Here is a 12,288-nt window from a genome sequence, read left to right on the forward strand (position 1 = left end):
GCTCTGCAGTTCGGTACTCCAGTAAAGTCCAGTCACGTCACTTCACGGTTTATTTATTTAGTACTTTATGCAATAGCCTTAAATCAAGCAGCTTTACACTATTAAACATGAAAAACATGTTGCTTTCAGTTAGAATTACAACTTGATTTTCTATTATAAAGCAGCTGTCCAGTGTGGAGCTAGCTAATGATAAAATCTTTTTATTAGTGGGGGAAAAAATGTTTAATTAAAGTGATAGTTTGGTTTGCAGAGATCAAAGCTTGATCTAGCTCAGGACTGTTTTGATTATCATAACCCTATACGGTATTTTAAGAGAGATTATGTTGTGAATAAAATAGTTTATCCAAAAATAAAACATCTTATCACTTAACCTTTATTTTGTTTCTTATCCATATGACTTACAAAAAGAGATTTTAGGCAGAATGATGTGTCATTCAGCTACTTTCTCATATAGCTAATTAAATGGTGAATAAGATTTTCTCTGCCATCTCATTTTGTGTGCCAAAAGATTTATTTGTATAAATTAATTGTGTAATTGTAATTAAATAATATGACTTTCAAAAGCTGAAGTGATTAACTTAATTTATTTGTTAGAATATGTATAATTCAGTATTTTAACTAATTGCAAAAGATGAGTAATCGAAAAATGTCTACTTATTAATCAGCGAAATAATCGACGATTAGTCGATTTATCGTTCTAATAATCGTTAGATTAATTGATTATCTAAATAATCGTTTGTTGCAGCCCTACATCTCACACAGAAATCACTTTCATACCGTGCAGCTTTTGTTTAGTCTATGCGGTGAATCTGTGTGATCAACTTGAACTCGTTGTGAAATCTTTCGCCCTCATGCGAAATTAAGATCATGCTACACTCAGAATATTAATTTATTACCCTTACTTCATTTAAGAAAGTTTTTACACACAATTTAATTTAATTCATTCAAAATAAATCTGTTTAGTTGGGTCAACACAATTTAGTCGGCTTAGGTCAATATAATCTAGTATGTTCAACTTAACTTTACATTTGTCAACTACATTTTCTTATGTGGGACTAAATTTTTTAATTTGTTTATTTACTGAGGTTTAATTTTCTTGTGTTTAAACAAGCAGTTGTGTTCATCATTATACACAATGTAATGAACAAAAAAGAAAAGACACCAACATGTCTTTCCGTTTACTGAATATTACTGTAAAACAACCACTTAATCTCTAAATTTCTCTCCTAATGCAGTCCCTTGCAAGGCATGCATTGAGTGCATTGACATGACTGGATTTGACAATGATTAATGTTTAAAAATGATTAATGATTAAAAACTCTGGAATTCTGCAGAATGGCTTTACCCATGTTCAGACATGTTACATTGAAATGGGAGCACTGCATTCTTTTTGGTAGCTGAAAGAATGATCAAATGAGACAAAAAAAAAATCATAAACGCACATCAAACTTTTTAAATGAGAACATTCTGATTCAGAGGAAAGATGAGGATTTTGTATGGGCCGCCAGCCTTTTTATTATTATATTTCTAAAAAGGCTCTCAATTTAACATGTTGATTTTGTTCAATAATTAAAAAAAAACAAAAAACAATCCACACTGGCCCCTGACCCGTGCATATATTCCATAATGAGCAATTTTACTAATGTCAGAGCAAGTCAAGCACAAGATTAATAAGCAGTTGTTTCCACAGGGCACATTTTTGCATTTAAAAACAGCTGAACATGTAACAGAATGGCAGGGGGTTTGGGCTTTTTCAAAGTTGAATTTCAGCACTGGCAATCATGGCTAGAGATGCTGAAAAGTGAGATGCGACATAACAACTAAAGACTTTCTGGCACATAGTAAATTAAACCAACAATTAAAAAATATTGCAGATGGAATACATGAACAAAAATCTGCCTTGGACTTAGAATTATGCACCTATTGATGTGGACTGTAGACCACAAACTTACAGAAAATATATTAAAAAGTTTGGGGTCAGAAAGAAATCAATACTTTATCTTGCAATGACATTAATGACTTACATTGCATATTTACATTGCTTGGAAATAAATGCAACGTGAACGTTTGATTGACCAGTTTCCTCCTGGTTCAACATTTGCAATGCAACGTTTGTTTCTATTCATCAAACAAACAAACAAATAAATAAATAAAATCACAGTTTCCACAACAATATGAAGCTGCAATGTTTTCAACATTGATAATAATATATGATAACTATATTAATGTAGAAAGCGGTTATTTTAAAGGGGTCATATGATGCAATTTCAATTTTTCCCTTTCTCTTTGGAGTGTTACAAGCTCTTGGTGCATAAAGAAGATCTGTAAAGTTGCAAAGACTAAAGTCTCAAATCCAAAGAGATATTCTTTATAAAAGTTAAGAGTCAACCACGCCAACCTAAAACGGCTCGTTCTACTGCTAAACTACTTTGTTTGGCCTTCCAAAAGAGGACACGACTAGAAGTCGTGAGCTGCCAGACCCGCAGTCCGGATGAGAACCGCACCCGTTACACGGCCGTCGGGCAAGGATGCCGGGCCGTCTAGTCCCTTCAAGCGCCGTGGGCAGAGAGAAGGACGAAGCTGCCGCCCCTCGCGCCCCGGACCGGAGAGGGGAGTGCGTGCAGCCGCCGGACTCCGCCCCTTACCTGGACCCTTCCTTCCTTCCTGATCACTGCCCTTCCCTTCACGAACCCCGCAGCAGACGAGGACACCAGATCCCCTGTTTATTTTGGACACTGAGAGTAAAAAAAACATGCACAGACAAATCCAAATAAAAACCCTGCGGCTCGTGATGACACATTGATGTCCTATCGGTTTGTGCCAGAAACCGAACAGTATTTATATCATTTTTTACCTCTAATACACCACTATGTCCAACTGTCTTTGGGCGCGCGCACGGCTTCCAGTGCGTGAGGTGTGTACGCGCTCTGGCGTAGTTTACGCAAGCGCCGGAAGTGATCTCTCACGCGTATACGTCATTCATTGTTAAATAATGTTCTTTTTAGCAACATCATATGACCCCTTTAAAGGGGAGGTCTATTTCATGCATTCTGACTTATATACACTGTTAGAAGAGTTGGATTCTGCTGCGCAGGACTTGCTCGAGAAGCATTTGTCATTTTGTTTTTAGACCACGAAATCAACAATGTCACCAAAGAAGTGTGTTTTTGGTTGTGAGGGAAAGATAACCTTGTTCAGCTTCCCAAAGAACCCAGCGTTAAAGGAACAGTGGATGCAGTTTGTTTCTCCGGGGCAGCAGCGGAGTTGTGCTAGTGTGCTTGTTTGTTCCTGTCATTTCGGTGAAAAATATATTTTTTAAATTAATAAAATGTAAGTTTTTGTTCCTGTTTTATTTATATCAATGTCACAGCTTGCAGATGATCACTACGCAAAAGCTGCGCATACTTGTGACTCTTTAGCTCCGCCCACGCCTCCAGGAGCACGACTGTTTTCGGAGAGAAGCGCTATTCAACTGTATCTGTCTTTTATAAATCTGATAAAACTAAAGACTCTTCAGAGATATGAAGGATGCAATGTTACTCTGTAGGCACTCAAGATTAACTTTAGATTGACAGAAACTGTGTGTTATGTCCACTTTAAATTGTAATAGTATTTCACAATATTGCTGTTTTTACTGTATTTTTAATCAAATAGATTCTTCCTTGCTGAGCATAAGACTTTCAGAAACATTACAAAAAAATCTTACTGACTCCAAAAATTTTTGAACAGTAGTGTATGTTCAGTATGGGTAAACATTACACATTATATTGACTCAAGCTACGTTTTTTAATGTCTATTAAGTGTCTTCACCTGCCATAATATCTTTGAATTGGTGACTTTTTTCAGCAGATATATGAATTTGAAATTAATTGCAAATAATTTAGAATTAATTATCATATAATATATGTGAGTATATTGCAGCAGCATTGGTCTAGTTTCAGACTCACTTGATTTTATCGATCACTGGTGTATTTGCCGTCATCTTACGTCACCCAAGTCCGACTTGCTTTCACATTCATGCAAATTGTGCCACAGTTCCAGAGCAACGGAACTCAGACCACCTCCAACAGGAGGTCTCAGGTTCGATACCACTTGCGGTCTGCATGGCAGCTTTCACATTACCAATTTTTCATGCGAACCGTGCCCTGTTTCGAGATAAACTGCCAGTGTGAAAGCACCCTCAGAAATGGCCAGTTCATTTAGATGGTGTTTCAGAGAACAGTGTCTTAAATATCCCTGGTGAGACAGAGAGGGCAGGTGGAAATGCGCTATCGATCTGTTGATTTCTGCTTCTCAGACCCTGAAGGGCAAACTCCACAAACTTGCCCTGGAAGGCTCAGAGGCAGACAAGCCCGATGGTGAGGTGGAGGAGACAGGTAATGAAGTGCAGAGTCTGTTACGAAGAGTGGAGGAAGCTCTGCATGACATCATTGCTTTGTGTCAGAGGAGCTCGCACGGTCTCAACCAGCAGCAACGAGAGGTGTGTGTGAGTGTGTGTGTGCATAGTCCGATCATCCTGAGCTGTGTTTTTCATGAACAGGACGTATTGATCTTCTTATTTCCGGTTTTACATTTCTCTCTCTCACTGTGTGTGTGCACATCAATCAATCTTCTGTCACTCTCAGGCTCTGTGGTTTCCTCTCCTCGAGGCGATGATGTCACCACAGAAACTACTCAAAGGTGCCGACACCAAACACACTTCAGACGGTGAGACAAACACACACAAGCACTAGTTTTGAGTTCATCCACGGTATTTCAGCAGTTCTCAACCTTTGTAACTCCAAGGTCCCTAAGAATATTTAAATATTCAACAATATACAAAAGCCCCCAATTCTCATCCTATGATATTCTCTTACTTCTGAAATGATGACAACGATAATCTTTTCCATATGTTTTCAATAACAGAAATTATAGTGTGTATAAATTAAATTAGATTAATGCAGCCTTCAAATGGAGTCGGAAATTCTGCATTTACAAGAGAATTTGTATTTACAGGTGCATCTCAATAAATTAGAATGTGGTGGAAAAGTTCATTTATTTCAGTAATTCAACTCAAATTGTGAAACTTTTCCACGACATTCTAATTTATTGAGATGCACCTGTACATTTACACTCACAATTCTAGATTAATTTTGCCAAGCTGTCGAGTTGTGATGTTGGAAGAGGCATCTTGATGTGGATATATAGAAATCATGTCTGTTGTGAATGACAGTTAATGAAATTAATTTGCCTAGGTTTTTTCTTTCTTTATTTTTTTCTTTATTTTTTAATCCATTCTGTATTTCACTTGGCATTTTGTACATAATTGCTTACACCATATGTATGGTTATTTCTCATTTTCAAGGTTTCCTGTATATATTGTGCATTAATGAGTGATAACAATTAAAATTATTTTGAAATAAAATAAAAATATAGAAACTAATAGAAAACGTATATTATTTAAAACATATTATTTTTCAAACATGAATGCATAACTTGTAATAATGATGACCCAACTTGGAAGTAGGAGTTTTCATTTTCATTTCATTTTTCTCCAACAATAACTTCTTATTTCTACAGTACAGTAAGAAGAATAGATTTTCAGTAGTTTTAGCTTTTTAATGAAGTTTGATTATAAATGCATTAACCCTAACCCTCATAGAAAATACAAAATTGGCAATAGGTGCAGTGGGTATAGAAAAGAATCACCCCCCTTTAAAATAATAAAATTTTGTTGCTTTGCAGCCTGAAATGAAGACGGACACAGTTTTTGTTTTATCCAGCTGTATTTACTCAGTGCAACTTATAACATCCAATATATAACACCAACATGTGTAACTGAAGCAAACAATCAACTGTGGGTGGCAAAGCACTGTCAGAAGATCTTTGGGATAAAGTTCTGGACAGGAACAAGACAGGAGATGGATAAAAAAAAAAATTCAAAGGCTTTATCAATACCTAGAAGCCCAGTGAAGTATATTATTAAGAAGTGGAAGGTATTTGGTACAACACAGACCCTCCCTGGATCAGGACGTCGCTCCACACTGGATGAAAGAGCAGGAGGAACCCGGTCAGAGAGGCTCCCAAGAGGCCTACAGCAACTCTGAAGCAGCTGCAGGAATTTATGACAAAGAGTGGTCATTGTGTGCATGTGACAACAATATCACAAATTCTCCACAAATGTGGCTTGTGTGGAAAAAAGCCACTCCTCAAGAAAGGCTACATACAGTCACAACTGAGCTTTGCCAAAACGCACCTTGAAGATTCTGAGGTCAGATGAGACTAAAATTGAATTATTTGGCCTCAACACCAAACGATATGTCTGGTGGAAATCCAATACAACTCACCATCCAAATAACAGCATTCCTACAGTAAAGCATGGAGGTGGTAATATCCAGTTATGGGGGTGTTTCTCTGCAGCAGGGACTGGAGCACTTGTCAGGATAGTAGGAAAAATGGATGGGGCAAAATACTGTCTAATTCTTGAGGAAAATCTGCTGTCCTCTGCCAGAAAGTTGTCAATGGGAAGAAGGTTTACCTTCCAACATGACAATGACCCAAAGCACACAGCAAAACTGAGCACACAGAGGCTGAAGGAGAAAAAGGTGAATGTCCTTGCATGGCCTAGTCAGAGCCCAGACTTAAATCCCATTGAAAATCTGTGGAATGACTTGAAGACTGTAGTCCACAAACAGTCACCAGCAAATTGAACTGAACTTGAGCAGCTCTGCAAAGAAGAGTGGGCAAATATTGCAAAGTCTAGATGTGCAAAGTTAGTAGAGACAGAGTCATATCCCAACAGACTAAAGGCTATAATTAAAGTGTCAATACTGACACAAGGGGGTGATCCTTTTTCCAACTTCTGTTTTTATTTTGTTTGTTTTTTTCTGACATGTTGGTGCTATATCTTTCACTTGGATGTTATAAGTTTCACTGTAAATACAGCTGGATAAAACAAAAACTTTGTCCATCATTTCAGAATGTGATTATTTTCTATACCCACTGTAAGTGCTTTAAAGCTTCCTTTTTAAAAAATGAAAATAATTAAAACTGATAAAAATGTTAATTTTTTTTTTAAAATCTCACAGACATTAGAGAACCACTGGTGTATAATGAATTTAGCTGAGGGCCCAGTCAGTCCTGATTGTTTCTCTCTTCCCTCAGCATTAAAAGAGCTCACTATGAAAGTCTTAAACAGCATGTCCAGTTTTATCGCCCCACCTGCCATCATTCAGCGCATCCTACAGGTAAGTAGATGCTTTTGTTGTTTTTAACCACTAATACAATTTTTGTCTTAAAACTAGGCTGCTATTATTCCTGCCTGTTAGTAAATGGCAGTCATTGTGTGCACGTCAGAGGTCGCTCAGTGTGTGATTGTGGTATGTGTAAGATTGTTATTGTTCTGTGGGATTTATGGGATTTGTTTGGAAAGACTTAGAGCCCTCTGACTTGACAATAGGGTAACAGGCTCAAGCTCAAAATCCCATGGTTCTTTTTTGTGCAAAACTGTTGACACACACACATAGACATTTACACAGATTCTGTATTCAACTGCTCCGGATATGTCAACAAATCTGCTGTCTTGAAACTTTTAAACATTTCAGGGTTATGGTTTCTAAAATGTAGTTTGTGCAGTTGCTATGGGACATAAAATCCGCTGTACTGTAATCGCAATCCACATTTTATAATATTCCGTTTCATTTAGAATTGTATTTAATAGTATATATATATATATTGACATTTATGTTCAACCAAATTTTGTACATTTCAAAGGTACTGTAACTGCCTGTTCAGATTCAGACCTTTTCAGTATGGCAGGACACACTAAATGCATCATGGGAAATAGAAACGGTTGCTTACGATGCCATCTACAGATGCAGCTTTTAAAAGTGTGAATTATTGTCCCATGATTTTACACAATCCACTGTTTGTTCTCATATTTGGATTGATGGACACACTGCAGAAACTGAACAGCAGATTTGCTTTTCAGTGGCTCTTCCAGCTCAGAGTCTTGTGTAGCTGATTCAAACACACATGCACACTGCACACATTTTTGCTTTCCATGAGATCGATGCCGCAGCTCATGAATCGGTTAAGGCTTTGGGCAGTGGAAGGCCTTTATCTGTTTTCATCTGCACATATTCAGTGCTGTCAGCTTTCCCCCATCGATCTTCTAATATGCCCCTCCTTATCAATGCTATTACACCAGCACTCTGCTATTCTGCTTCAACCTGCTGTCATTAGATCCTCTGAGATTTCTTTTGAATCAGTGATTATGAATTTTTTTTATTTTTTATTTTTTGCAAAGATACACCACATTTCAAAAGTTTTGGTATCACTTTATAACAAAGCACTTACTTGCAAACTATTAGTTTATAGTCAATTTTTCTAGTTCATAGTTTAGAAATTGTGTTGTTAATATAGTAGTAATAGGCTATATGCAAATAGTGAGTTCTTCATTCTTTTTCACTGTAATTAAAAAAATATATTATTGTTTATATAGCTTATATGTAAAGAGTTATAGTTTAAGCTGGGCTGTCCAAACTCGGTCCTGGAGGGCCGGTGTCCTGCAGAGTTTAGCTCCAACTTGCCTCAACACACCTGACTGGAAGTTTCTATGCCTAGTAAAGAGCTTGATTTGCTGGTTCAGGTGTGTTTAATTAGGTTTGGAGCTAAACTCTGCAGGACACCGGCCCTCCAGGACCGAGTTTGGACAGCCCTGGTTTAAAGAGATAATGTGTTTTGACCATAATTGAATGAAGTGTAGTATTTTAACCAGTATTAAAAGAGTTGTTAACGGTTATTTGGAGTAAACAGTTCTCATTTTAGATTAGATCATGAAAAAAAAACAATTCCCAATAATTAAGTGCTACCTTTATTAGACATTTGTTTTAAATGCTGCCAATATGTAAAATACATATGAGTATTCATTAGATGTTAAAATACATCAGTTAGAGTTAGGATACAAAGGATAAAAAACAGAGTAAAAAAAAAAAACAATATTTTTTTTTTACATATGACCTTCTACAATATTACAGTCCTAATGAATGAAAAACTCACAATTATAAATATATTTTTTTTACATATGACCTTCTACAATATTACAGTCCTAATGAATGAAAAACTCACAATTATAATAGTTTGCATATGATTTTGAAGTACTTTTTTTCTTGAAAAAAATATGCTTTTCAGCAAGGATGCATTAAATTGATCAAAAGTATCAGTAAAGACAGTATTGAAAGAATCCTGAAGAAAGTCCCATGGTTTCATCAAAAACATGAAGCAGTGCAACTGTTTTCATCATTGATAATAATAAGAAATAATTTAGTCGAAAATCAGCATATAAGAATGATTTCTGAAGTATCATGTGACACTGAAGACTGGAGTAATGGCTGCTTAAAATTCAGCTTTGCATCACAGGAATAAATTACATGTTAAAATATATTCACAATCAAAACACTTATTTTAAATTGTGATATTCACAATATTACTGTTTTTACTGTATTTTTGATCAAATGAATGCAGCCTTGGTGAACAGAAGAGACTTCTTTCAAAAACATTTAAAAATATTACCGATGCCTTACCGACCCAACTTTTGAACGGTACTGTACATCACCAAGAAGCATACACATTAAAGTGAAAGTAAACCTAAGACAAAACATTTACTATCATTATAGTTTTTGACATTGTTCATGTTCATTATGATTTAGTAATAGTCTCTTTTTTTTGTGGCCCATGTGGTTTCATTAATCTCCCTGCCTCAGCATCTATCTGAGCAGCTCTGGTTCTGCCCGGCTGCTGATGCTGATGGTGACATATGATGGCATTTCCTCACAGCGTGTAATCATTAGTGCGCTGCTGTGAATGCAAATGCACCACTGACAAGGAACAGGAAAGGTTAGAAAGAAACCTATCAATTTATATTAACAGATAATCTCAACCATTATATTACATAATCAACAGGTGTAATCTTGAATATGAACTTACACCTAGGCAGAGGCGCCTGCAGATGTACGTACTGTGCTTGCTTATTCTTGTATTTAGTATTATTATGTAATTCAAGGCTTAGAATTGATTTCCAATTTGTTTGTACTCCACAGAATTATAAGATGGGGGCGGTTGTCTACACCAGACCAAGTTAATGATGCTGCTTGCAAATGTTCATTGGAACTATGGTTTTGGTAAACACCTAATCTTAGAACTATGTTGGTAACGGCAGAAGTTGCTGCTTCTAATGCTGCTTTTGGGAAACGCACCCCTGGTTAGACCTGTTAGACTGCGTTGGTAGCCAGCCAGATAACTACCTTAAGCTGATATGACCAGTAATGTATGCAGTATTTACCTAGTCTGCTAAAGATATTTCTAGAAAACAAGATGGCATATGAGGACATCACCTGAGAGCATGGCGTTCTGAGGGGAGATCATTCTTACTGTTGATTAGAGGAGCCGAATACTCCCAGTGCGGATATGTTCACTCAGTTTCATTCATTTGCTGTGTATATAAAACCTTTTCACAATTTTGGAGTGGAAACTCAGAGCAGGGTAAACTTCTTTAGAGGTACATGGGAGACGCTAGCAAATATTATGTTTGTGATCACCCACTATTGCATTTACATGGCTTTCCAAAAGGGGGAAAAAAAGATCTAGAAAAATGCATTACAGCATTCAGAAGAGAGCAAGATGCCCATTTCTCTACCACATTTCTGGTCAGTCTAATGTTGTTTTCATCAGCAAAGCGTCTCTACATTGTAACGGTGGTATTATCTCTCTTAATAACAGTGTTTTTCATATCTCACTCATTGTGATATGTGGGTTGATGGAGTGTAAGGGGGCATTATATTTCTATAAGAGAAACAGTAAATCGTGGTTCTCCAAAGTTCAAAGGGCTATAAATGTAATTGCAATATTGAAATTCTTTTTGGTTGTCCATGAACATTTAATGTTTATTTCTGTTTACAGCTTGTTTACAGGGTGTCTGAATAGTGATAGCTGTTGAATAACACCTGCAACTAGAGTGGCATGCATATCCATTAAGGAGTTTAGCCAAGGATGCTCATCTGAGTCAATCATGCTGAACTAATTAGTAGACCATCTCTCGTCTTTCTCTCTGTCTCTTCCTGAAGCAGTAGTCATACTGTACAACTCAGAGAAGGTTTATAGTAGCTCCCAGAGGCGTACTGCAAATCGTGGGGGCCCCTGAGAACCATGAGAACCATTTGCATCAGTGTGAAATAGTTTTGCTGGAAAAAGAAAGTGATGTTATTTTAGACAATTATTTTCTTGCAGTGAATTATTTTCTCTTCATTCATCCTTGTATGTGCTAAATTGTTTTCTTTCTATCATTCTGTAAATCTGGTAGGCTGCAGCAAGTATATAACAGTTCATCAGAGATTTTAAATTGTAACCACGAAGTAAACATTTGACCAAAATTAATATAACAATAGTTATGGTATTTATTTAATTTATTATTATAATAAAATAGTAAAATAATTACATGATAAAAACTATAATGATCTAAACAAATAGTGAAATCGACAGTTTCCATATTTACTGTGTGAATATAAATTACAGTTGCATTCAAAAGATTTTTTTGTAAAGAAGTAAATAAGTTTTATTGAGCAAGTACACATTAAATTGATCAAAAGTGACAGTAAAACATTTATAATGTTACAAAAGATTTCTATTTTTAATAAATGCTGTTCTTTTGAAAAAAGTATCACATAAAAACAGGATTGTATATGACTGGAGAAATGGCTGCTGAAAATTCAGCTTTGCCATCACAGGAATAAATTAAATTTTTAAAATATAGATTTTTCTAAGGTTAGTGTACTTTTTTCATGCTTGAGATGAATTTTGAGAAATGTAATATGTGAAGAAAATACTATTATTGTATTTAATTTCCTATCAAGTTGCTATCAAGTTTGTCAAATTATGTATTATACAAAGGAATCAGCCGTTTAATTTAAAGCAATTCTCCCTTTGTCTAGGTATATACACTGACAAATTAAATAAACTAGTGAGAGTTGTTTTAAGAGACGTGTGTATTTTGACAAAAATACCCTGCATTTAGACTGCCTCTGTGCAGCATTGAAAGGTCTGTGTAAACACACTGTATTTTTGCCTTTTTATGCACCATCTGTGCAGTTATATTGTTCTAGATTTAACCTTAAAAAACATGATATTAAGCATAAAACATAAAACCAAATTTGGCTCATGAGTCATTAGTCCCAAATGGGGGCCCCTGTGGATTAGAGCAGTGTTTCCCAACCGGGGTGCCGTCTGTCGAGAGCAGGGGGGCGGTGTACAAAA

The 12,288-nt window shown here is 36.1% G+C and overlaps 1 protein-coding gene across 2 annotated transcripts in view; it reads left to right on the top strand.

Moving 5' to 3' along the window:
- LOC107699090 (vacuolar protein sorting-associated protein 8 homolog) overlaps positions 1 to 12,288 on the top strand; it is a 124,155-nt gene that overhangs the window by 75,022 nt on the left and 36,845 nt on the right. For both annotated transcript variants that reach the window (XM_016500255.1, XM_016500256.1), the window contains 3 exons: positions 4,298 to 4,480; positions 4,626 to 4,707; positions 7,144 to 7,226. In XM_016500255.1, the coding sequence (XP_016355741.1) occupies positions 4,298 to 4,480; positions 4,626 to 4,707; positions 7,144 to 7,226 (348 nt within the window). The remainder of the gene's footprint in view (positions 1 to 4,297; positions 4,481 to 4,625; positions 4,708 to 7,143; positions 7,227 to 12,288) is intronic.

This window comes from Sinocyclocheilus anshuiensis, unplaced genomic scaffold (assembly GCF_001515605.1).
Source record: "Sinocyclocheilus anshuiensis isolate Anshui unplaced genomic scaffold, SAMN03320099.WGS_v1.1 scaffold94, whole genome shotgun sequence".
NCBI lineage: Eukaryota > Metazoa > Chordata > Actinopteri > Cypriniformes > Cyprinidae > Sinocyclocheilus > Sinocyclocheilus anshuiensis.